This window comes from Dunckerocampus dactyliophorus, chromosome 3 (assembly GCF_027744805.1).
Source record: "Dunckerocampus dactyliophorus isolate RoL2022-P2 chromosome 3, RoL_Ddac_1.1, whole genome shotgun sequence".
Taxonomy (NCBI): Eukaryota; Metazoa; Chordata; class Actinopteri; order Syngnathiformes; family Syngnathidae; genus Dunckerocampus; species Dunckerocampus dactyliophorus.
The window spans coordinates 33105595-33133223 of NC_072821.1; the positions used below are offsets into that span (position 1 = coordinate 33105595).

General features: G+C 39.3%; 1 protein-coding gene across 5 annotated transcripts in view; it reads left to right on the plus strand.

Annotated features, from left to right (window-relative positions):
• igdcc3 (immunoglobulin superfamily, DCC subclass, member 3) overlaps positions 1–27629 on the plus strand; it is a 143327-nt gene that overhangs the window by 22070 nt on the left and 93628 nt on the right. For 2 of the 5 annotated variants that reach the window (XM_054771557.1, XM_054771559.1), the window contains 3 exons: positions 425–535; positions 621–696; positions 15620–15925. In XM_054771557.1, coding sequence (XP_054627532.1) covers positions 15694–15925 — 232 coding nt within the window. In that variant the 5' untranslated portion in view covers positions 425–535; positions 621–696; positions 15620–15693. Of the gene's footprint in view, positions 1–424; positions 536–620; positions 697–1909; positions 2350–15619; positions 15926–27629 lie in introns of those variants that run through there. The other 3 variants (XM_054771555.1, XM_054771556.1, XM_054771558.1) reach the window with 2 other exon arrangements.

Genomic DNA, 27629 nt, shown 5'->3' on the forward strand with positions numbered 1-27629 from the left:
CCATAACTAATGTGACATCCAAGGCCATGATGAGTGTATTTTTGTGTTTTATTTTTTTCTGAGATTACTAGCTATATTTATCCTCATAAATCAAATGAAATTATGATGATGATGGTGAGGATTATTACTATTTTCATTTTAAAGTACTGTTTTAGTCTTAATTCACATACTTAAAACTACATCAAAATGCGTAACCTATCACGATCGTTTCGACCGCTCCCCCATCCCATCTCACGCAATGCACTATTCCATGTTACTGCGCATGCTCAGATAGATCAGGAAGACGACAGGAAAACAAACTTTTTGGCGCAGTTTGGAAACAAATGAAGCTCAGTTACCCCAGTGGAGCTGAGAAGAGGAGAAGGTGAGCGGAGGGCAAAACAGATTTGAACAAAAGTACCGAAGATGTCGACCTTTTTCACAGTCACCACAAATGTTGACACATGACGACAGCAGCAGCTCTGGCACTGTCAGCCACGGAGAATGCAGTAGCTCTGGAGATGAAGCTGAGAGTGACGCTTTTCCTTGCAAAGATGTGAGTATGTGAGTAGATATTCAATGCTGCTTCATGTTCTTATCAATTACAGTAAAAGCGTTGAATAAAACTTTTGTCTGTGCAGTATAAGGATGTGGAGGGACCCAATTGCTGGGTTTACCTTGGGCCCCCAAAGGACTAAATACGCCCCTGGTTATGGTGTAAGTCTGCATATTCATTTTAGACAGAAAGGAAACTTTAATCATGATAATGCAGTATCCAAAGTGCAAAAATACATAGAACCAACAATAACGATAAAGTCTCATTTTCAGTGGAACCCCCACTCACAGTGACTGGTTTTCACCGCTGAGCCGTACTGAAAATGAAATCTTCAAGATGAAACACATTAGATTACTTTATTTGTGGGCGACAATACACTCTAAATTGTCCATAGGTAAGATTGTGAGGGTGAATGGTTGTCTGCGATTGGCTGTCGACCAGTCCAGGGTGTACCCCGCCTCTCGCTCGAAGTCAGCTGGGATAGGCTCCAGCATAGCCGCGACCCTAGTGAGGATGGTGAGGCATAGAAGATGGTTTTTCAGCTGTAGTACCCTGGCCATGACGTTAAAAAGGCAACAAAGTTCAGTACAATAAGACAAAACAATAAAACACAAAATACATGCAGATTAGAACAGTAAGGACATCAGAGAATAGTTAAAAAGATCATTTAGAAAAATAAAAGTACAGCAATAAACAAAGTAATTATATATATATAATAAAATATATATATATATATATATATAATAAAATATATATACTGTATGTAACAACACAAAAATAAAATGGGGTATACAACACATCAGATGCACAAAATAATCAACTTACTTATTCATTCATATGATCAGCTTCATGCTCTGTCTCCTTTCTGCTCCGTTCTCCTTGCGCCGCGAGGCGTTCAGGCGCACTCGTAATTGTGAGTGTTAGGCGCTAATTGTTTTTCATTTGTATTCCCATAAGCCCTTATGACAATTGGTGCACGCCATTTTTTGGACTTGGGCATTAGACTGCAGGCGGCCAACAAAGGGTTGTAACAGACATACACATAACTACCACTAGAGGGCACTACATTACAGCTGAAGAGGCGCTGCTTTGTTCTCGTGGAAGAGTTCCTTGTTTATCCGAACAGGTTCACTTATGCTCAACCATTAAACAAAACACCCTCCTGCTATATGTTATTTCTTTTTTGTTGTTGTTTTTTTGCCTTTTTGCTGCCTAAATAGCCCAATTTGCTAAATAATTGAATAAACAGCTGCCTTGTTTTTTTTTTAACTTCTTTGTTATTTATTTACTTCTTTGTGTGTATCCACAAAAAATACACATCTAGTTGTGCATTTCGAATGACAATACGTGTCATGTGATGTGGTCCATATGCCAAATTATTAATTGTTGCGCGACAGTAACTATTACTTTGCGTTGCATTTAATGACTTAATTTGTGTCCGTCTTTTTTTTTTACACAAATCTACTCGACTCTTTTGTTCTGTGGTGTGTGTGTGTGTGTGTGTGTGAGAGAGAGAGAGAGAGAAAGAGAGAGAGAGAGAGCGCATGGTTGGTTCTAGTGGAGTGGATGAAGAAGAGAAGGAGGAGGATAGGGAAAGCGGGATGCTGACAGATTCCTGATAGATGGCTAAAATGGCGAAAGCGTGTTCAGTCGCCCCGTAGGTCCGAACATGCACCTGGATGTTCCTGAACCTCATCTGTTAACTTCACCTTGTTTTCTGCAAGCGCCGGATTATTTGAGCGTTTAAATGGCACCCACCATTCGTTGCCGCCTTGCTCCGTGCTTTTTGGGGATCCTCTTAAACGCCTTCATGGGTAAGTGGTGGCATCATTGTCCACATCGATGTGGATGGAGGTCCGCTCGCCTCCGCCTGCGTATTCGAAGCTGGCTGCGTGCTGCAAGCCGAGATAAGTGCGAGGAGTGACCGCTAACCTTGAACTTGGCCCCATATATGGCTGTGGATGCCACTGTGTAGACATGGGACAGAGCTTGCATGAATATGATTGTGTCTTGCAATATGCTAAAAGTTTTGTCAATGTACACATCCTGTACCTTCTGTGCGTGTGCGTGTAGTTGAACGGGAACCACGTGCAGCGTCACACGGTCAAGTTTATTTTGATGTGAGCACGTTTAAAGCATGCAACAACCTCCTAATCCACACACTAATACGACTGCTTGTGTGTGTGTGATTTGTCTCCATAGACGGATCCCATCTCATTATTAGGGGTGGACACTGCAAACTTTGGGCTAGATCAGTGGTTCTCAACTGGTGGGTTGAGACCCAAATGCGGATGGCAAGCCAAAAATGACATTAGAAAATGTTATATTCAACTGACGTTTAACTTGTTTATTGTATTTTACTCATCTTGCTTTTTGGGTTAAGTTAAATAAGATTTATTGGCCTTATTTATTACACATTTTCAGATGTAATTTCAATTTATGCATTACAGCATTTGCATGCAGTTATCATTTCATTATCATTTATCATTTCATGACAAAATGCCTTAACAAACATGTAATTTTGTGTATTAGTGTTTCAAAACGTGACCCGAGCCATTTAAAACAATAAATACATTTACGTAGTTTGACTTACATAAAAGTATAACATATTTAAGTAATAAATAAATGAAAAATAAAGGTTGCACAGTGGCCGAGTGGTTTGCATTTTGGCCACACAGTCAGGAGATCGGGAAGATCTGGGTTTGAATCTCCGCTTGGGCATCTCTGTGTGGAGTTTGCATGTTCTCCCCATACGTCCGAGGGTTTTCTCCGGTTTCCTCCCACGTTCCAAAAAATTGGTGACTCTAAATTGTCCATAGGTATGAATGTGAGTGTGAATGGTTGTTTGTCTATATGTGCCCTGCCATTGGCTGGCGACCAGTCCACGGTGTACCCCGCCTCTCGCCCAAAGTCAGCTGGGATAGGCTCCAGCATACTCCCACGACCCTCATGAGGATAAGTGGTATAGAAAATGGATGGATGAAAAATAACTAAAAATATAACAAATTCAAGGGACTTAACATGTAAAAAAACCCCAAGAAGAAGTAAAAATAAAAATGACTGAAATAAAGATGGGTGGTGACTAATGACCGCTGGAAAATGTGGGTCCCAGGTTGAGACCATTTGAGAACCCCTGGTCTAGATCCCATACCAACACAAGACCAGTATTGCTGATACTGTTTGTGATACTTTTTACTTTGTTGAACGATTTGGTCATTTTTCTTGTAATTTGTTCATCATGGTCATGACAGTGTAAGTCGGAATTTATAGCTAAATTAACTCCTAAGTCACTCTCTGTACACAGAACACTTCAAGGAAATATAAAATACAGTAATAGGAGGATTAAATACAAGAACTCCGACAACAACTCCTTATTTTTATCCTGGAGGTTGTCTTAAAATCTTACAAGGAATCCATGAACAGCTTAGTATTCATTAGCATTCCATAATCTTTATCCTTAATGATGATCACCACCAATATTGGTGGGCGTGTCTCCTCGTTTGGAGCTTTTTATGATGTTCATTTTCACTTCCACGGCGTTGGCTTTCCTTTTCTTCCCGCTCGGGAAACATAATGAAGTGTACAACGTGAACTAATCAGCGATGTCATCCTTCCTCAGTGTGGCTGCTCAGGCGCACACTGCATTCTTTTGCCGCACGTGGCGTGTATTCGTCCACCAACAAGTGCTGCAAGTGGTTCTCGAGCGAGTTTCGTGTTTACGGGCCAAACGGAACGCCTGTGTATAAATGCAACAATATAAGACGATGTGACAAAATAAATCAATTAGTGAATTTGGCTCTCATTCAGATCCTTTGCCTTATTGCCCCCTGACAAATGTACTCCCTGACTTTGTAACCAATATAACAATATAGACATGTAACAATATCATGAACTATTAGTGAGAATAAACACAGAAAATAACTAAAAAATATAAATTTCTTCCTGCTAGTATCAATCCAACTCTGATCCTACCCCTGGTATGATACTATCGATTTATGGAGTGATCCACCCGCTCCTTTTTAATTATTATTCACCACTTATATTGCTGATTGCCTGAGCCTTCAAAGGAGGAGCATCATCAAAGTCTTTACATTATGTAATTAATGGTAATGATAAGAAAGTTAATGAGTCCTTAATGGGCTTATTGATACGGCATATGAAGGGTGGTAGGTGTCTTTAATATTCATTATTGATAGACGTCAAGACTTATCGAGGATGGTGCATTCAATGTCACCTGGGTGGGATTTGTTGACTGTTCAGCCTGCTTAGGTATGTGGACATGGTCTGAGGATACATGAAAAGACGTGTACGGTTATTTGCTGCTGCAGAGAATGTTTGGACATATTAAATGTCAAGACTGTCTTGTTCCTTTGCAAATTCTCTCTTTGGGGTGGGGTGTGGGGTGTGCGGGGGGGTTCTTTGTTCACTGTGAGGCCCCCGAATTGAAAGAGCGGAGGATATTGAATATTTGCCACACAGAAAGAAACCCGGCTGGACGGTCAGGGGACTGGGATACATCAGAGCAAGGCTTTTGTTTTTTCTTGTTTCAATTCAAATTCAATCTGCAAATTAGAGAAATGAAGACTTTTAGATTAGAGTCGGTTTAGATGAAGACACCCTTTAAAGACATTTCAATCACGTGGATAAGAAAGCAAGAAGATGAGAGTCGGTGTCACAGCTCATGAATGGCGCTGCTAGAACTCATCATCCATCAGATCTCGTGATAAGACTTTAACTCGTACAGTCTTTCCCACAGGAGAGCAATATATTTTGTGGGGGCAGGTTGGGGGTGGGTGGGGGGTGACGTCATTGTCTAATTTGCATAACAGGCCACGACATATGTGCATGTCATTTTTATAGGCGCAGCGGGAGACAGACGGGGAGCAAAAAAACCTGAGCAAAACAAATATGTTTAACAAATTAGGGCTGTCAATCGATTAAAATATTTAATCGTGATTAATCACATTTTGTCCATAGTGAAGTTATAATTTGTTGCAATTAATCACAGATAGAAGTTTTTATCTATTGTAAGTAGGGATGTAAATCTTTTTTTTTTTTTTTTTCCCCCCTGTCCTGTCCAGCCTTTAAAGCAGATAGAATTGTAGATCTAAATGCCGTCAAGTGCTCAACAGACTTGCCAGGGAGAAGTGTGATATACAATTCCCCTGTTATACAGAATTTATTTGACTTTGATGCTTGTTATTAAGCAAATTTGGAGTGACCGGACCGGAGCAGGAGGGGACAGAGAAGAAGAGAAAAGGAAACAGGGGGGCGGTGCGGGGATGAGAGGGGGACAAAAAAAAGAGAGACAAAGGCAACAGCAGCAACAACAACAATTGTGACAACAAGAACAGAACAACAGAAACATACAGAACGACATCAGCAAATAAATGTCTGTGACAACTATAAAGACGAACAAGGACATAAGGACAAAGGACAAAGCAATATCAACAACCACAATGACAATGCTGTCAATGACAATCACACGTAATAGTAGTCATGAAATGATGAATTATGATAGTGATCACAATGACAATACTGCATTGAAACAGTCACACATAATTGTAGTAATGAAATGATGAACTATGATAGTGATCACAATGACAATACTGCATTGAAACAGTCACACATAATAGTAGTCATGAAATGATGAAGTATGATAGTGATCACAATGACAATACTGCATTGGGGATGTAAATCTTTTTGTGGTAAACAGTTTGTTAAGATACGATTCGAAAACGATATATTTTAAAAACAGAACGATTCGATATGATTCGATACAGTGTACAAACGATATGATTCGATTCGATACGATTCAAAGGTGACATTCGTTGATGTAGACATTAATCTTCCATTATAAAATAAAGAATCCAATTCTATAAAAGCGGCATTCTTACAGTATTTTCAAATGCGTAAAAGAGCACATCACACCCCCAAGCATGCTGTAAGACAGGGGTCCCCAACCAGCTCGTAACCCAGATTTTAGCTCGCAGTTCAAAGCAAAAAATCATCCGAGAGATGGATCACATTTAAAAAACACTCGTTAGTTGGGACACTCGTATGCCAATGTACAACTGTATAAATGACAATAAAAAAAATACCGGCAGTACTCCGGTGCCTTCTCACTTCTCTCTGGCAGTCGACGTATTCTGTGACAACTCCACTTACAGCGACAGTAGACACAAATGACTTTGGTCTTGTTGCGAGATCCATCTGCCAGGGCTTTGAAGCTAAACGTACCAATCAAAATACCCTTTTCTTTCTCCATTTCTGCTCAATATTTGTTCCCGCTTGTGGTTCCACATCCAATGCTGTGTTTCCTCAAACTATGGTGTGGGCCAAGGGTCAAACTGAATGTGCGCACGTTGATTGCACGTAAAAAAAAAAAAATGCTGTTAAAGGAACCTTCCGTTAACATTTCTGTGCCATGACAGCCCTCATAGAAACACAAATTAACTTTTTGTTTTTGTTTGTTTTATGTCACAAGCAGTTAGTAGAATAGGGCTGAAATATTTTTTAAAATACCTCTTTTTTAAATCATAATATTGTGAGAAACAAACAAAAAGAATAAGCTGTAATTTTTGGAAAATTAGGCTATGGAAAAAGTTTTAATATTATGGGAATAAAGTCAAAATATTTTGGAAATAAAGTCATAATTATGAGAGGAAAATTTACAAGAATAAAGTTGAAATTGTTGGAAAATATACAACCCCCCCTAACCCCCCCCCCCCCCCCCCCCCCACTGCATAAATAAAAAAAACAGCTGTGCAAGAATAAAGTCAAAATATCAAGAGAAAAAAAAAACCCAACTTTTTTCACAACTTTTTTTTTTTTTATTACGAGTTTATTTGCTTAAAATTGAGACTTTTTTTCTCATTAGAATACACCTTTTTTTCTCTTGATATTTTGACTTTATTCTTGCACAGCTGTTTTTTTTATTTATGCTGTTGGTGGGGGGGGGTTGTATATTTTCCAACAATTTCAACTTTATTCTTGTAAATTTTCCTCTCATAAAAAAGTTGGTAAGGTTGTGCTACAATTAAAAAAATGTAATTAAAATAAAAAAAAACAGCAAAGGCATAAAAAGGAAAAAAGAGCAAAGGCCGAAGTTGATCGTAATAATAAGCGTTTTCACCGATATGACATGATGATATTTTTTCTTAAAATACAATATACTATTCTTAGCATATGCACACGTGTTGCTTTACAAAATATTAACGTGGCAAAGTTGCATTGTTTCATTTTTCAATATGTGACCCTTGCTGGAAAAAGCTTGGACACCCATGAGTTTTGGTTTTGCCGGCAAAATATCAGAAACGAGGTAAAAATGTCCATCACTGTTTTACCTTTCCGAAGTCAAAGCTGATGTGTGTGAATATCTTGTTTAGCCTAAAACTCGAAGATAACAGGTCTGCTTTCATGGATGATGAAGGAAATTAAAAAAATATTCACATTTGAGAGGCTGAAATCAGAGAATATTTACAATTTTAAATAAAAAAAATGATTAATCGAATACCAAAGTAGATTGAGGTTGATTAATTGGGTTGTTGAGTAATCAGAATTGTTCCAGCTCTAATTCACAGACAGTCCCATTATAATGTGTTTATAAGCGCAGATGGTGCAAAATAAATTCAATAAATGAATGTATGACAAACACTATCTTAGAATAGCCTACTTTACATGTTCTCACTAGATTGTGTAGTTCAGTTTTCACTCATAGCAAGGGCCGTACAGAAAAATAAATGTAACATCAACATCTTAGCTTTGGGTTAAGGTTGACAAAAAGAAATTTATATAATATGTAATAATACATCTCATTAGTAATGAGTTAACTTTATGTTTACCATATGCTGAGGGCCAATAAAAACGAGCTGCAGGCCGAAAATGCTGTCACTTAAAAGATGATTTCCATTAAAATTTCATCATCCTCATAAGTTTACATGAGATTGCACATGGACTGTTTCCCACTGTGCTAGCTGTAACATTACCATGCAATTTACTTGCCAGTACTTTGAATTGCACGGCCATACAGTGCATAGGTAGCTACAAGAGACCAGTATTGATGTCAAAATTCTCTAACTAAGTCTTATTGGGTGAAAATATAAGCACTGTTTGCACTTTTCTGCCTAGAAGGAGAATAAATATGAGCTTTTATGTTGGCACCAAAAGCTGAGTGAGAAAGAAATCGGTATGGGAAACCCTCCTCAATACCTACCGTAGTTTATTTATAGTAAAAAGAGACTGAGTAATACACCAGCACCATATAGACATAAGTATTGGGACAGCTGGTCATTACAGGAGCTGGAAATTGTAGAAAAAAATGAATGGCCTCCCTTTTTATGTTAATGTACAGAATGTTTTTGTTCATTATTTGTGAGGTCAGGTCACCAATGTGGCTCACGATCTTCATTGTATTTTTTTCCCCAATATTTTCATGGGGTTGAGGTCAGGGCCTCGGCATTCTTCCACACCAAACTCACCATGGCATACCTTTGTGCGCTGTGGCACAGCCATGCTGGACCAAAAACTGGCCTTCCCTCGACTGTTGGAGGAATATACTGTAGTTGTTGCGAAGAAGGATTGCCATTTTATGCCGCATGGTGGTCTAGTGGTTAGCACGTTGGCCAACACAGTAACAGCTTGGAGATCGGGAAGATCTGGGTTCGATTCTCCCCTGGGCATTTCTGTGTGGAGTTTGCATGTTCTCCCAGTGTGTGTGTGGGTTTTCTCCGGGTACTCCGGTTTCCTCCCACATTCCGGTTAATTGGTGACTCTAAATTGTCCATAGGTATGAATGTGAGTGTGAATGGTTGTTTGTCTATATGTGCCCTGCGATTGGCTGGCGTGTACTCCGCCTGTCGCCCGAAGTCAGCTGAGATAGGCTCCAGCATGCCTCCACGACCCTAATGAGGAAGAAGCGGTATAGAAAATGGATGGATGGATAGCCATTTTAATGCTTGAAAATGCTTAATTAAGGCAAAAAATAAGTAAAATGTGCTTAAAAATGCACATTATAGGACGTATTGAACCACCAAACAGCATGATTTATTAATTAGTATATGAATGCAATGCAGTTGTGCCTTGTTTATTGCAGTGAATTGGTTCCAGGCTCTATCACGAAAGTAGGATTCAATATTAATAAATGTAATTTTTTCATAATTAGAGCATAAACAACCTGTTCATGACCTTCTAAATGCGGGGTGTCATGATTGGACTCCTTTCCTTGGTGAATCCTTATGCGTGAGCCTGTTTTGTCCTCATGTGACTTGGTACTGTCAAAAATATGACTTGTGTCTGCTAAGTACGTGTGTCTGTCAGAGATTGTGTGTATGATCTCACTCAAACCGCTGCAGTAAAACCTTCTTGCCAGCCAGTCACATTAATCTGTCAATAGTAAAGCGGTGCATGACGCATCTGTGTCTTCCTCTCTCATGGTCAAAAGTTTCAAATCTGAACACATTTGGTAGTGTAGGCACACTTGTCTATCTCGCTACACAAAGGACCTTTACTCATTATTGACCTCAACTTCGTCCCGTCTGCTGGATGACTCAGTGTTGTGTGCAAAATAATTTCCTCTGACCTTTTCACACTTGCTGCTCGCATTGTATTAACTGTCCCTGTCGTCAGGCCTTCATTAACATTCATTAACATTGCTTTCTGCTGGCCCACACATGAAAGTGTGATTATGTAAATTCAAAGGGAAGAGCACGTTGCATCAATGAACTAACAACTTGAACACCTGGGGTTCCTCAGTGCACTACACCATTCGCCCGTCAAAGAAAATGAAAAAGATAATTAAAGCTGCAAGCTGAAGGGGCCCCCGTGCAACTCAGGGCTCATGTAACTCAGAGGGCATGCACATTCCATTTTCTGTTGCCACTGGGTGGCGCTGAGGCGAATTCAGGAAGTGACCTATGTATAGCTCCAAGGCGTCGTCTTCATTATATGTACCAATTATGATGAAGGTCTGACGTGGTAGAACTGAGTTGTGAACATTTAAAATTTAGCGGCGAATTGTCTGAGGGGTCATCAAAGTTTGGTGCCATGCCCCGCCCACATCTTATGAAACAGCCTAAAATCCTTCATCACCCGTCTGTGTAGCATCCGTGATTTTCATTTGGGTTCATTTGGTTTAAGTGCCTCCGACTATCTTATGAAAATAAAACCCCTGGTTTGCCGCCAAAATTGGAAACCAGACTAGCCAACGTCCTATGTGTTTTGGAACATGCGTTCTTCAGACTTTTTTGTGCATTCTGTCATGATTGACGTCACCACCAAATTTCGGGACGTTCTGTGAAACTGGTGGGAGGGGAGCATTTTTTCAAAATTTAAAGGAGGCGCGACTGAGTGAGTTTTGGTTGTTCGCGTTCGGCACCACTGAAATATCACATTTTTCACCAGACCTGACACGCTTGCAAATTTTGGTGAGTTTTCATGAATGTTAAGGCCCTCAAAAATGTGAGGAAAGTGCCGGATTAATAATAATTAAAGCTGCAAGCAGCGTTGCTACTGGGTGGCACTGAGATGAATTCAAGAAATAACCTATGTATGGCTTCAAGGAGTTGTCTTCATCATGTGTACCAATCATGATGAAGAGCTGACCTTGTGGAACTGCGTTATTAATCTATACAGTTTATTGGCGAATTGTGTGATTGATCATCAAAGTTTGTTGCCATCCCCTGCTCACATCTTATGAACAACCTAAAATCCTTCGCAATATAACATCACCCGTCTGTCTAGTATCCGTGATTTTCATTTGGGCTCATTTGGTCAAAGTTTAGACTAGTTTGTTGAAATACAACCCCTGGTTTTCGTCAGAAGAGCCAACTTTATAGCCGTTTCTTTTGGAACATGGGTTCTTCTCATGACTGACGTCTCCACCAAATTTCGTGAGGTTCTGTGAAACTGGTGGCAGGGTCTAATGTTTTAAAAGTTTAAAGGAGCACTATTGTGTGAGTTTTTGGGGGTTTGCACTTGCAAATTTTACCACCAAAATCTGAAAAAAAGTTGCAGAATATACATAATTAAAAATATATATTTAGTCAGGCCATCACTAGAAGCTAGCAAGCTAGAGAAGGCCTTTCTCCAAGCTACGTCTACATAATCCACACTGCTTACTTTTTGTAATTCCAGTAACAATTTAACAACATATATTACTTTCTGTTCACCAAATGACTGTCAAAGCTAGTGCTTTCATAGGACATAACTGTGGTGTGTTCAAGGACTGTCAAAACAAAGTGCGAACACGAAAAAACTATCAGTGAAACATGACGTAAGCATGTAAATAGTGTGCTTTCTCACAGTGGTACGTGTATGCTGTTAATATTTTTATCTGTATTATCACATGTTATTTTTAATTTTAATTACCGACTTTTGAGGAATGACGTGGTTTTTCCTTGAAAATTTTGGGAGAAAAATGAGAAATAAATGTGGCCAAAAATCTGTGAATGCCGAGTTGTGAATGTGCAGGAATCCGCTGTACTTACTTACTAGGATTTTAATATTTTCAGTTCATTACGTTTATTCATTCCTCTGAAACCTGTTGTTTGACGAATCGAGTAATTGGTCAGGCCAAGGGTGTCCAAAGTGCGACCCTAGGGCTATTTCTGGCCCGCAGTGTTTTCTTAGATGGCATTGAAAGCATTCCAAAAATACAATTAAATAGGAAAACTAAAGAAAAAAACAACAGCAAATATGGAAGAGATGAGCAGTAATTTTACGAGCATAACAAAATACTAGGAAGATAACGTTATCATATTAAGAAAAAAGCAGTACTCTTTCAAGAACAAAAATCATAATTTTACAAAACTAGAGTCATAATATAATGAGTGGAAAAATATATTTTACAAGCCTAAAGTTGAAATATATAAAAAAAAGAATCATGTTTTCTTTCAAGTTGTAATATGAAAAACAAAAATAAAATGATGCAACTTTTGGAAAATAAGGTTGAGAGAAAGTTATATTATAAGAATGAAATCAAAATATTTTGTGATAAAGTCGAAAAATTATGTTTGAAAAGCCTAAAATTTACATATTACATAATTTTTTTAAATTTTTGTTAAATTTGTACAAAAAAACCCCATAGAATAAAGGTGCAACATTGGCAAAATTAGGTTGGGAAAAAGTTGGTTGGTGTACAAAGTGTAAAATATCAAAGTGCCCCCCCGCATTCTTTAATGTTTCAATGTGTGGCTCTCTGCGGAAAAAGTTTGGACACTCCTGAGTTAGGCCCTAGACGGACCAAACCAATATGAACCAAACACAAACAGTTATTGGTTTGGTCGGCAAAATATCAGGCAAAAACTTCCATCGCTGTTTTGCAAAGCTAAACCTGATGTGTGTGAATATCTTGTTTTGCCTAAAACACAAACACAAAACACCACCTGAACCATGTTGTAGACACTATGCTTTCTTTACACTGTTCTCTTTACTTGTCTTGCTGCTGTAACAAGTAAATTTCCCCGCTGTGGGATAAATAAAGTACATACATACATACATACATACATACATACATACATACATACATACATACATACAAAGATAATAGTTCTGCTTTCACGGATGACTAAGGAAATGAAAAAATATTCACATTTGAGAGGCTGAAATCAGAGGATATTTACATTTTTAAATAAAAAAACAATGAATCAAATACCGTAATAGTTGTCGATTAATTAGATAGTCAATTAATCATCGATTAATTGTTGCAGCTCTAGTCTGGAGCATAATTTTTGAAAAGCAACAGCAGAATCTGAACCTGCCAGTTAAGGGTTAAATATTTCTACTACCACCCCCTTGTTTTTCACAAGTGGCAGCACTGATGTGTCTCTGACCCTGTGGTCCATTTTACTGACTGTGCTTTTTGATTGCGAAAAATAGCACGGGAGAAAAGGAATGAGGAAATAACTCTTTTCTTTTAGTCGTGATGTGATCATTGCGCTCATTCAGCTTCTCCTCTGAACCAAATGGGAAGCATTTTCTGGCTGGAATTTCAGGGATGAAGGTTTTCTGTTTTGACCCGTGTGCCCCCAGCCCCGCCCCCCATGCTGCCCTCCACCAGCCCCATCCCCTTCCACCAGATTCCAGGGCCTGGGGGCAGAGACTGGTAGTGCTTAGTTCATCAGCAGCTGAAACGTGATACCCGGAGAGCCCGCCAAGCTCCTCTTTTATAGAACCAAGTCAGTTTAAACTGTTTACATTCTTTATTTATTGTTGCCAGCCCGTCTGTGGCCACAGAGATACCACAAATATGGCACATTTGCTCGATCACGAAAAGGAAATCCTTACCTCAAACAAATATCAGGGATATGAGTGTGGTTTATTTTACGGCAGAATAAAAGATCCCAGGATGAAGGCGGTTGTCAGCTGTTTTAGCGCGCATGTTAAAGGTTGTCGGTAGGTTAGTGTATGTGTGTGTTACACATGCATTACCTGATTCAAACTGTGAATTCCCCGCAGACTTCAGCCCTGAGGTATTGTAACACAAAGCTTTTCATTCCTGTAGAGTTGCCATAAGTGATACTCCACACAGGCATACTGTACATCCTACTTGTTTGCATGTGAAGGTCGATATGGAAATGATTACTAAGGCCACAACTGCTGCAGTGCTTGCTTTAGAACCCAGCATGACTCAAATCAAAGGATGATGCAGCTTCTCCAGACATGCAACTTAAATCTATTTCAAGAAGCTGCAGGAGAAGTGTCAATTCTGTTCTTCCAGCCAAAGTACTATAACAACCTTAACTGTGAATATTCTCATTCACCCAGGTCATTTTACTCTCAGGGCACTGAGTCGATAGATGTTAACCGAAAAACATGTTAACTGTGGCGGACGTCAACCGAGGTACCACTGTTCTGGGAAATACTGGGAGAAGGATGCAAATGCAAATGTAGTCATTTTGCACACACAATGTGATTCAGCAAATCTGACACTGTTTGCGGTTGGAGTTTTGCGTCTATATTTAGCAACGTTTGAAAAGCAGGTCGGCCGCACGGTGGTCTAGTGGGTAGCATGTTGGCCACACAGTCACAGTCAGGAGATCGGGAAGACCTGGTTTCGAATCTCTGTTGGGCATCACTGTGTGGAGTTTGCATGTTCTTCCCGTGTGTGCGTGGGTTTTCTCCGGGTACTCCGGTTTCCTCCCACATTCCAAAAACATGCATGTTAGGTTTCTTGGAGACTCTAAATTGTCCATAGGTATGAATGTGAGTGTGAATGGTTGTTTGTCTATATGTGCCCTGCCATTGGCTGGCGACCAGTCCAGGGTGTACCCCGCCTCTCGCCCAAAGTGAGCTGGGATAGGCTGTAGCATACCCCCGCGACCCTAATGAGGAGAAAATGGATGGATGGATGAAAGGCAGGTGCAAACTGGTGCGTTACGCACAAATGGCTGCGGTTGTTGTGGCGAGAAGGAGGCATAGATGCAATACTGACAGATGATGGAGATGAAGAATAACAGTACATTTGAAAATTTTTTACATGACTATCGTAACCTAATAAACAGTCAATTTAATTGTTTAATAATGTTGTAGTCTAAGACATGTATATTAAATGACGAAATAGACTAATATGGCGTTATTATGATGTTGTGACGTCTCTGCTGGAGTTCACCAGTGTGTTTATGTGCATCCTCCACCAAGACCTCCAACTCCATGGCTCCAAACCTAATTTTTCATGTACGTCCACTCAGCTACCCTAAACTGTCCATGGTGAAAGCCGCTACCACATTCTCTTTTAAATAGGGCTGTTGGCACCACTTTTGCAGTTGTTCAAAATTGCACAAGCGATCATAGGAGCTCACTAATAGCACGTGCCATTTTTTTGGTTTGCTCACACAAGTTAACGCTCGTTATGTGGCATATCAGTAGATCAGGCCCATAGTGTATTATTGTATAACTATTGTATAACGGGCCAAAATTAAGTTTTTAATTGCTTTATGGGTGCGCGTTCGTAACAACGAAACATAACATGTAACACCGTAAACCGAGGACCACCTGTATAGGAATAGAGGCTGTATTTTATATTAATTTTACTATATGTTTTATACTGCTGTTTGGTTATTAGTGTTATTTTGTGTTTTTTTGCAGGTGTGTCATGTGATGCAGAGCTCTCCTTCACCCTGGAGCCCAGTGACATCATTGCAGTACAGCAGCAGCCCCTTATGCTCCACTGCCAGGTGGACGGCATCCCCCCTATCACAACACAATGGCGGCACAACGGCGTGCTTCTAACTCAGGACCAGTATCACACCACCTTCATCAATGGCTCCCTCCTCATTGGCCACTTCCTGAAGACCAAATCCGATAACTCGTCCGATGAAGGGGACTACGAGTGTATGGCCCAGAATTCTTTTGGGTTGGTGGTGAGCCGCAAGGCGCGGATACAAGCAGCCAGTAAGTCTTTTTGCCTTATTACTCGTGTTTTGTTTTGTTTGGCCATTCACTGAGATACCTCTTGGAACTCAAACACTAGGAGACTGCTTGTAACATAGTTAACTTTGATGTAAGTGTACAGAGTGCAATGTAAAAACAATCAAATACAGTAGAAAATGAACCTTTGGCATTAAGTTGATTTTAATTTTGGTCATTGACTTTTACACTTTCGCTCATCATTATTGGTATCTTTGTGAAAGTGTCTACAGTGGAACCTCGGTTTTTGGGAGTACACTCGTCCCTCATTTATCACGGGTAATTGGTTCCAGACCCGACCGTGATACGTGAATTTCTGCAAAGTAGGATTCCTTATTTATAAATGAAATATCTTGGTAGTTAGAGCGCAGAAAACCTGTTTACAACCTTGTAAATATGTTTTGTATCATTATTAGAGCCCTCTAGACATGAAATAACACCCCATAGTCACTTATACACTTGTATTACCCGATATAGTTGACATAAATAATGACACAAATAATAAAAAAATAAGGCGTCTTAGACATAAATAAGACATTACATAGACTCACATGTTAGCAATGACACCTAGTGGCCAGTGTAGTAGAATACTACTGCAGTTTTTATGATTACTATAGCCATTTTTATGATTGAAAATGCTTAATTTGGGCCAATAATATTTATTTACTAATAGGTCGTATTCAAACACGAAACAGTGATCATTTTTAATTAATACATTTGTGAAAAACCGCAATAGAAGGAGGGCATGATGTTCGAACCGATGTTAGCGAGGAACGACTGGAATCCGTTCCAAAAGGTCCGACAAAAAACGAATCGTATGAAATAAAGCAATTTTTCCCATAAGAAATAATGTAAATCCAATTAAACCATTCCAGACACCCTAACATCTGAACAAATAACACATTTTAAAGACAATAATACTTTTACATGAAGAAAACAATGCAAAAATACTTATAAGTGACGAATGAGCATTTAACATCACTTTTACCTTTTTTGAAGACTTGTTGGAGAACAGGCGAGGTGCCTTTGTACTTTGTTACGAGTTCTATCTTGAATTCAATTGTATTTCTCACCTTCTATATCAAACTACTGACATTTGAACCTTTCTTTGGCCCCATGGTGGGTTATTTTTTGTAGTCATAATAAAAAAGCAATAAGCAATAAAACATTCCACTTTGGCTTATCATTATTGATGTCTTTGTTAAAGAGTATACAGTGGAACCTCGGTTTTTGGTAGTAATGCGTTCCAAAACGTCTGACAAAAAACGAATCCTACAAAAATGTACGCATTTCTTCCCCATAAGATATAATGCAAATCCAATTAATCTGTTCCTGACACCCAGAAATATTAACACAAAGAGTAATTAGAGTTTTATTTGCAGAAAACAATGCAAAATCCTTATAAATGACGAAGGAACATTTAACATCACTTTTACCTTTTTTGAAGACTTGTTGGCGAGGAGGCGAGGTACCTTTGTGCTTTGTTACAAACTCTGTCTGGAATTCAATCGTGTTTCTCACCTTCTGTATCAAAGTATGGAAATTTGCAGTTTTTTTTTTTGGCCCCATGGTGGGTTATTTTGCACTCACAGTCATAGACTTGGTCAGCAATGCATGGGATGCTTTGTTTTGGGCACTCGATTCCATACGCGGATGATACGCGGGCAATGGTTTGTTATGTACAATGTATGACCATATGATAATTGAGATGGCATATGAAAATGTTCACAAAAAAAAATCAGTTGAAAACCAATAAAAGTGTGGCGTACTAAAACCGAGGTACCACTGTACATACAAAACATTTGAAGGAAACAGTTCAGTTTTTTGTGGCTTTGGTTCACAACCTATGCAAGTTTTAATAACGGTGTTTATGGCCTGCCTTGTCTCACAAACAGTTGTTCACCAGTTGCTGAGATAAAACATGAAAGTAACCAGGAATAAAGGATGGAGGAAAGTTAGAACTTCTCCAATCGCAGAACCGCTGGTGGTGAGGCGAGGCCGTGATGTAACCACATTTGCCACAAGCTACTGATGAAAAAACAATGTACTGTAATTAATAGAGCCCATAGGACTGTAACAGTGCAAGTGCAGCACCACCATTGGGTTAGGTTTGATTTACAGACCGATGTTCCTGACAAATGCATACACTGTAATTGAAATATTGCCTTGATCACATTTTAGCTTTGGGGTATTGCCGTGCATGAACGTGCACAGGCTATGAAGTCATTTGCATATTTTAATATGGGTGTAATGAGCTATCTGATGCTCACCTACAGGACTGCTGCTGCAGGCCTTTGAGCTCGGTATTAACAAGCCCACATGCTGAGTGTCTCAATGCTGCTTTGTGTGCTCTGCAACAAGCCTGAAGCAACACAAACACACATATTATTTAAGCATTATATCTCTTCATTTAAAGTAATTGTAATTCACAATTAAATAAAAAAAAACAATATAATGAAATAATCGTTGAACTCATTCAATACCAAAGACGTATTTATACTTTTTTATAATCCCAAACGCCCGATCCCAACAAAGTATTTGTATGTCTTTTGCGTTTTTTTGCGCAAGAGGTAAAAAAAGGTGATTACGCAGCCCTCCACTAATGCATTTCACTTTAGAGCACTTTTAAACCATAAAAACGGCCACAAGGTGGCAGAAGTGCATTTGATAAGAGCTCGGGCAGGGATCAAGTGAACGGAAAATCACACATGACAGGAAGCAGGAAGTGAGAGAGCCTGGAGGAGTGTAGCGTGCAGAAGGTGACGCATTGCAAGACAATTTTAACACATGCACACACACACACGTGCCCACGCGTGCGCACACATGCCCAGGCACACGCGTGCGCACACACGCACAGGCACACGCGTGCGCACACAGGGTTCAGTTGCAAATGTGAAAATTGTAAATAGTTCATTCCACATGATGTGGCCGCGACCCACCCACCAGTTGACAATCACGAATGTAAACGATACCCGACCATGGTGTGAACACGCTAAATTCAGATTAAATTTTTCATTCCAGTAAATTTGGGAAGAAGATAACTTTTTAAATGAACTCATTCAATCCCAGCCATTTTTCAAAAGACAACCCCTTCTGTACCGGCCATTTTATTTTGACTGATCTTTCAAGGCACACAGAATATTGTATTCTATGTTCTATAAACATGGAAGCTACCAAAAGAAAGAATAGACTCCCGTCCTTCCTTTTTCCGTTCTTTAGTAATGAGCAGTAGAACATAGGTAAGATTCAGGAAAATATCAGCTCCCGACTAGAAAAGGGAGAAAACCAGTGAAAAGATGCAAGCATAACTTTCGCTGTGGCACGAATATTTTTTGCTTTTATGACTATACCAACATAAACAACACAAAAAAGGGTTTGCTTTACATGAAAATACCAATTTATTTACAAATATAACACCATGAACTACTTACAATTTTCACATTTGGAACTGAACTATGTGTGTGTGTGTGTGTGTGTGTGTGTGTGCATGCCTGCGTGCTTGTGTGTGCATACGTCAAAATGTCCCTACAATGCGTAACCTTCTGCACGCTACATTCACCACGCTCTCTCACTTCCTCCTTCCTGTCATGTGTGTTTTTACCGTCCACGTGATTTCTGCCAACCTCTTATCAAATTCGCTGTTTTTATGGCTTAAAATTGCCCTGAAGTGAAATCCATTAGTGTGGAGTTGCGTCATCATCTCTTTTTGCCTCTCGCGCAAAAACAAACATAAAAGACATATAAATATGTTTTTGGGATCAGGCGTTCGGGTTTATAAAAACGTATAACTTCATCTTTGGTATTCAATGAGTTAATAATGTCTTAAAAAGCCATTTTAGAGTGGAAACATAAAAACTCGAGCCAAATTGTTCTCCAATTGTTTCCCAGTTATTGTGATCTTGCCGGTCTCTCACCTCTTTTATAGGGGGGAGAGCGTGCATCATTTAAGCTCTTTGAAACCACTGTTTAACATGCCAGACGTAGTCTGAGGTGAAAATAGGGGCCTTTGAGCTATTGATAAGTTCCTTCCTATTTATTACCAGTGAATGAAGAAAAGCTGGAAAAGGTCTAGAGGGAAGGAAAAGCATGATGAGTTGACCATGACTGATGTGAACCCTGAACGATCACTCAAGGAGATGTGTTCATTCACTGAATGGATGGGTTCTTATAGCACGTCCTTGAATTGAAAAAGGAAAATGTACTGAATAGCATGCTCAGGAGCGATTTGGTCATACTTTCATTCAGATACGTCAAACATGCGGCTTGAGAATCATCTCAGAAGTGTGCATTACACAAAGCACCAGCCACTGTATTCGCCAAAGTGGTCTGTTAGTGGTCTGTGGTCAACTGTCAGTTGAGTTTCTGTTACTCGGATGTCGCAGTGGTCGTATAAGTGCAAATGTAGGGGATAATATTCCTGTCAAGTCTCTCAAAACGCAGCAAATCTCTCAAGACCCCAGTTCAGTCATGTTCGGCCCGCCACTAATATATTTTGGCCGCTACAAATACATTCAGAGCTACCATTTTGTCCTCACACATAAACACGTGACGTACTTTGTACTTTGTGAAAAGATAATCTAAGAAGAAAACCACAAAAAAAAACAATAACAGCAAAAATAGAACAATCTGTAGTAATTTTACAAGAATAAAGTTAAAATATTAAGAGAAAAAAGTTGAACTCTAACGAGAAAAAGTCGCAATTTTCCGAGAATAACGTTGGAATATTTTGAGGAAAAATAATGCCATTTTAGTGGCAGAAAGTTGAACTGTTCAATAACAAGACATTATTTTTCTTAAAACGGTAATATTATGAGATCCAAATAAAACAACGAATAAAATAATTTTTTGAATTTTGTTATAATGTTATGAGAATAAAGTCAAACTATTTTGTGAATAAAGTCACAATTACAAGAAGAACATTTGCAAGAAGAAAGCTGAAATATTTGGAACATAAAACAAAAATAAAAACAGCAGAAATGGAAAAAACAGCTGTCATTTTCCGAGAATAAATCCAAAATATGAAGTGAAAAAAGTGACATTCTAGTGTGAAAAAAAAGTTGCAATTTTACAAGAATAAACTCATAATATTGTGAGGAAAACTAATGTCATTTTAGTAGAATAAAGTTGAAATTTTACAGAAAAAAATATATTTTTTTAAAAGTCGCAATATTATGAGAGACAAACAAAAGACCAAAAAATGTATTTTTTTTAATTAATAAAGTATTAATAAAGTCACAATTACAAGAAGAAAATTTACAAGAACAAAATATTGTAATTTTAGCAGCATAAAGTTGACATATTAAAGAAAAAAAGACATTCTTTTAAAAGTCTTAATATTTTGAGGAGACAAACAAAACAACAAATAAAGTTGTAATCCTTGGAGAATTAGGTTGCGGAAAAAGTTAGAGTGTTACGAGTCAAAATATTAATGGAATAATTACGAGGATGACATTAACAAGAAGGAACTTGAAATAGTTGGAGTGAAAAAAAACAGCAGAAATGAAAAAAACAGCTGGAATTTTATGAGAATAAAATCAAAGTATTAAGTGAAAAAAGTCGTATTCTAGCATGAAAAAAAGGTTCATTAAACAATTCAGTTATTAGCTTTGCCAACATTCATACAGCAGACTTTACCGTTCTGCGTTTCACTCGAGTATTACAATAAGTCATACTAGTGCAGGGGTGTCCAAGCGTTTTCCAGATAGTGAACAATGAAAGGATGCGACTTTACCACTTTGATATTTTACAAAACAACACATATAGATGTGCTAAGAAGTTATATATACAGTATTTCAAGAAAAAAAATTATTGGTATCAACTTCAGTCTTTTTTCTTTTTTCCCCATTTTTGCTGTTTTTTGTTTTGAATTTTCTAACTATTTCAACTTTCTTCTTAAATAATCTTTGTAATCTTTTTCCTTATAATTATGTGACTTTATTCACATAATCTTTTGACTTTATTCTTGTCATATTGTTACTTTTTGGCCAACTTAATTTTCCCAAAATGTTTAAAAAAAAAAGTCATTTTATTTTGTTTGTTCCGCATACTATTATGTGTTTTAAAAAATAAGATATACTAATAATATTCAATATAATAATATATAATATTTTAAGAAGTAAACAGAGTTTATTCACTTTTTTTCTCTTTAGAATATGGCTTTTTCTCATAATATTTTGACTTTATTCTCATAAAATTAGTGTTTTTTTCCAGTTCTTCTGTTGTTGTTTTTTTTTAATTTTCCAACTTTTAAACTTGATTCGTAGTTTTGTTTGTTTTTCACAACACTGTAAAAAAAAACTGTAAAAAACATCTTTTTTCTTTAATATTTCAACGTTAAGCTCCTAAAATTATTTTATTTTTCTTTATATTACGTTATTCTCGTAAAATTAAAACATTTTCTTGTTAAATTAAAACTTTTTTCTCTTAATATTCTGACTTTATTCTTGTAAAATTATTACAGATGTTTTCCATTTTTGCTGTTGTATTTTTTTCTTATTAATTGTTGTCTTATATTATATTTTTAGAATATGCCGCGGGCCAATAAAAAAAAAAAAAACAGCCGTGGACCACGGCTTTGGTCCACCCTGCTTTAAAGAAAACTTGTGACTTAGCTGAAGGCCCAGTGCAATCATACACAGGTGCGCTTCCCAGCTCCTTCTAGCCAGAGTAAAGGTGAAGCTTTCAGTCGAAACAGGAAACAAGCGTAACAAAATAAAAGCACAGAACTGGAATTAATGGCAGAAACAGACAAACCAAACCCACTTTAGTTTTTCCATTCTTCTTTTTTTTTGTTCAATCAACCTCTGCTCTAAAGGCATGACAATAACAGCAGCACATTAGCGACATGCCTGAACAGACATGCCTGTCAAATGAGGACGTTCTGTGCCCCACTCAAGGGCTCTGCGGCCGTATTCCTTCTATTTTCCATCTTCAACGTGTGGCTCAATCTTCTCGGCCCCAGAGTTTGAGTAAGCGATTGCCAGACAAAGATCCCTAACTAGTGTTTGTTAACGCTGATGTTCTCTTTGTGGTTGGGAGGTAATTTGCTGCGTTACACATGCTGCTACAACAGAGCTCTGACTTGTACCACTGCGATGCAATGGGTGGTGTGATTACTGAAGCCTCTTTATAGCCCTCCCGGTGGATAAAGCGTCTGTCTTACTCCACGCTACCTCCCTCCATAAATTTCACTTTTTACGAGCTTGACAGCCATTTGTGTGAGCTCACAGTCAGGGGTTGGTGTAGGACGGGCTCCCCGTTGCCCCTCTAAATCGCCATACAGCTCAGGAAACCCGTTTTCCCCCTAAATGTTATCTCTTTGATGGTGAATTTCACTGGCCTCCCTCCAAGTTAGCCTCCGATTCTAGGACCGTTCTCATTAGTTTGGACTCGGGAAGCTTTTCATCATTTCACTGAATGACAAGGCTGGTACAGTGGACCTCCCCCTCCCCCCACGGCACAACAGCGTCACCAGGCAACACATCACAAAAGCCCCCCCCCGTTACGAAATAGCTTTTAGTATCAACTGAAATGACTTTCTTTTGTATGTTTGCCTGGAATTGACGAGAAGGAGTCAGGGTCTTTTTAGACATCTTAAACATAGTTGAGCACTTGACTGAAGCGCTGTTACAACTCCAGTCATGGCGATAGCTTCCAAAATGTGTGTTTTACTGCGGCTGTAACTGCAGACTTCTGAGTGAGACCTACATGAAAAAGAGACGGTAGTAAAGGATGAAATAGGAGAAGCGAGAGGATGCTCGTGAAAAATTGCCTCCGTTTGTTCTCCGGCCCCTGCGTGGTGTAAATGAAACTTTCTGTCACGTAAATAAATGTTCGGCAGAGAGGAAGAAAGTGAGCAGCTTAGAAGATGAAATGTGGCATCATACTACGCAGTAGAAGGAGCACCTTCCAGAGAAAGTACAGGTACTGAGAGTGATTTATGGAGTGCCCGTGTACACATGTGTGTTCGTGCATCTCGAGTGTCAGTGGTAGCCGACTATTACCCTTTGACCTTCCTGTTCCAACCCCTTTCTTGGCTTCCCGCTGGGCTGGACGGCAAAGCGCCATCCCTACCTCTCCTCGCAGCTCCCTTTGTTCTTTGATGCAAAGCACACCCTTGCTCCGCCCCCTTTCTACCCGGTTCCTCTCTGCTCCCTGGCTATGCAGCAACTCATAGCTCTTCATATAGATTAGGCAGCCTAATGCCATATAAGCTTGTTTTGACATTTAAGCGTGAAGTGGCTCTAATCCTTAAAACTCGGGCAGAATATCCCAAACATTTCACACGAAAGCAGGGTGTTTCACGTTGTATCTATTCCATGGACGAAATTTGGTCGTCAGAGCTATACGCACATGCGCCCACGCACACAGACACAGATTAAAATGTTATTGTAAATGAAAAACTCTGATATTAAAATGCATCTAGCTGACGTGACGCAGGCGGAACAAGCGGCCAACATGTTAACAGCTTACACCAGCAGATGAACACGGACTCCTGGCCAACTAACAAAACATCGGTATGCAAGTCTAGGTACTCATGAAGTGACAGCAGGGACGGCCAATCACACTTGAGCAAGAAACGGCAGAGCCCACTGATGAGCTTGTGGGCCGTCTGAAGGAGAACAGGCTTCAGATTGAGCGGCTTTTGGCCGCTTGGCCGTAGTGCTTGACCCGTCTCTGCGTAACATTGCGTACTGTATAACAGTGCATATGAGATATTCTGCCCATTTCTTGTATTGTAGCTTGCCGTAGAGCGCAATTTGTTGGTCACTGTTTCCGCGCCAAGGAACAAAGAATATCTTATGTAATTTGCTTGAAACTATCCTGCCCATACAGAGGAAGAAAACCTCTGAACTGTCGTGACTGTATTGCCTGAGCTACAGGGCATGAATTAGCCGACTGTTTTGTTCGGATGATTCATAGGGGTTCTTTGGTCAGACAAAAATCTAAATGTACTAAAACCGAAGTCATCTTTCCCGTAGGAAATAATGTAAATCCAATTAATCCATCCAAAAATATTAGAATAATTATAGTTCTACATGCAGAAAACAATTAAAAATTAAAGCTGCAAACAGCGTTGAACATCATATGTGTCATATGTGCCAATTATGATGAAGATTTGACCTTGTGGAACTGAGTTATTAGCCTTTACAGTTTGTCTGACTCGTCATCAAATTTTGTTGTCACGCCCCGCCCGCATCTTATGGAACAGCTTAAAATCGTTCACAATATATCATCGCCCGTCTGTCTTGTATTCGTGATTTTCATTTGGGCTCACTTGGTCAAACTGCCTGGGACTAGTTTGTTGAAATACAACCCTTGGTTTTCGCCCAAAATTTCTGCCGAAAACCAAAGTGGCTGGCTTCCTGTTTGTTTTAGAACATGGGTTTTTGAGACTTTTTTGTGCGTCCTTTCGTGATTGACTTTGCCACCAAATATCGTGATCTTCTGTGAAACTTTTTTTCAAATTTTAAAGGGGGCGCTACTGAGTGAATTTTGGGGGCTTGTGTTTGGGAACCCTGAAATATAATTTTTTTTGCCAAAACTGATGCGTTTAAGTCACTTTCTGAATTCATCTCAGCGCCACCCAGCAGCAACAGGAGATGGAATGCACATGCTCGATTCCGTCGAATGATTGTTTGTTGTGGGCTACATTGTATGATAACAGACCAAGGTTAAACCAAGGTTACATTTTTGTCAAAAAACGAATCATACAAACACTGGTGCATTGGGAAACCGGGGTTTAAATTTATATGTAAAGGGCGAGTTGGTTAATGAATTTGATTTGTTAGCGACTGAATTCTGTGAGTTAAACACTCAGTCTTCAAATATTTTTTTTCATAGCATTTCCCATGTTTACATTCTTGTCGAGTAGTATTACTGGATAAGGACCTGGCCTGCCGCCGCTCTGAGCCATTCCTTTGGGCTGGCATGTGTGCTAAGGATGTTAAAAAGCAGTATTCCCTCCTGCTGTGTCGTCAGCACCTTTCCATCTGTATGCCATTGTGTCAGACGGAGTGAGGAAACATGGGATTTTTATCTCTACCCGGGAGCTTTGACCTCTTCTGTGCAATTACACAAGCTTCTAGGTAATTACTGATGGGGCTCAATGCCATATGTTTGATTTGAGGAACATGGGGAAACCATGTAATGCGTCAAATTTTTTTACATGACAATATGTTTGCCTCTGAGGGGGCGTAGCAGATATACTGCGACTATGTAATGGCATTTTTTATTTAGAAAAACAAAGCAATAGGACTCTCTCCAACTAAAATCGCTTCCAACAGTAACATTATAAACACGCCTGCCCATACCATAACCCCTTTGCTGCAATGAGTCGCTCAATCCGCAACACAGGTGCATTTTATCGATGGTATTTTCCCCATTATTTTACAGAAGATTTCCATGATTTTCAAATGCAGATGTTGACAGGCCTGACAAATAATCTATTAACCAATTCCCCAAAGCGAGTACTTCCACAAAAGATAGGCAAACGTGAAGCAAGGATGTACCGATGGCAGCAAAATGCAGATGCAGCGTGATAATTTATAAAGGAAGCCATCATTGTGGAACTGAGGTCTGTCAAGGTTGTCAGCATTATAAATGAGATGCTTTGCCACATTAGCTGTCCCGTTTACAGAGATAACAACATAGCATTCCGAGGACAGTGGAACCTCCGTTAGTGTCCGCCCCGGTTAGCGTCTAATCCAGTTAACGTTGAAAATTTACGCCAAAACTTTGCCTCGGTTTATACGGTACATTTCTTGGTTAGCGTACAATCCGGCACACGTCTTGTTAAGTGATTAACTCATTCAATACCGAAGACGTATTTATATGTTTTAATAATCCCGAACACCCAATCGCAACAAAGTATTTTCCTTTTTTTTTTGCGCGAGAGGCAAAAAGAGGTGATGATGCAACTCTGCACTAACGCATTGACATTTCAGAGCACTTTTAATCCATAAAAGTGGCCACAAGTCGGCAGAAGTGCATTTGAGAAGAGATCGGCAGGGTCGTTTCAATGGAAGAATCACACATGACAGAAGGAGGAAGTGAGAGAGCGTGGAGGAGTGTAGTGTGCAAAATGTTGCGCATTGTAGGGAAGTAGTGGTTCTTTGGAGCGTTGTTGGCTGTTTTTGGAGTTTCTTTCAGAAGGCTTTATAGGCGGAATGGTTGCGTCCCATTACGTTCATTCTTAGCTGAGAAAGACATGTGTTCATGTCCCACATAATGATTGTGGATGATGGACAAAAGTCCAAAAAAGTGCAGTTTTCCTTTAAAGTTTGATTAACAATTAATCCTGCCAATTGTATCGTATTTAAAAATGGTTCATGAAGACAAAAAGCTGCTTGTTTGCTTTGCTGAGTGATGGGAAATGTTCCAGATTTCAAGAGAAAACAGCCAATACAACAAAAAACTGCGCAAGCGATGTCTGGGTGCTTTCATCTTGAGCTCTGCTGACAGGTCTTCAGCCACGCGCTCGTGGAAAGCCACAACAATCTTCGCTTTGACAGGAGCCAGCGTGAGGGATGAGCTCCTGTGTGTGGAACACAATGGGAGCCCCGGGGCTCTAAAAATACCTGCTGGTGCAAACACAACTACTTGGTAAGTCAAGCCTCTAAAGGGAGCGCAAGAGTTGACATTTAACATAAGAATGACAACCAAGGCATACTGATAAACGTCTGCATCC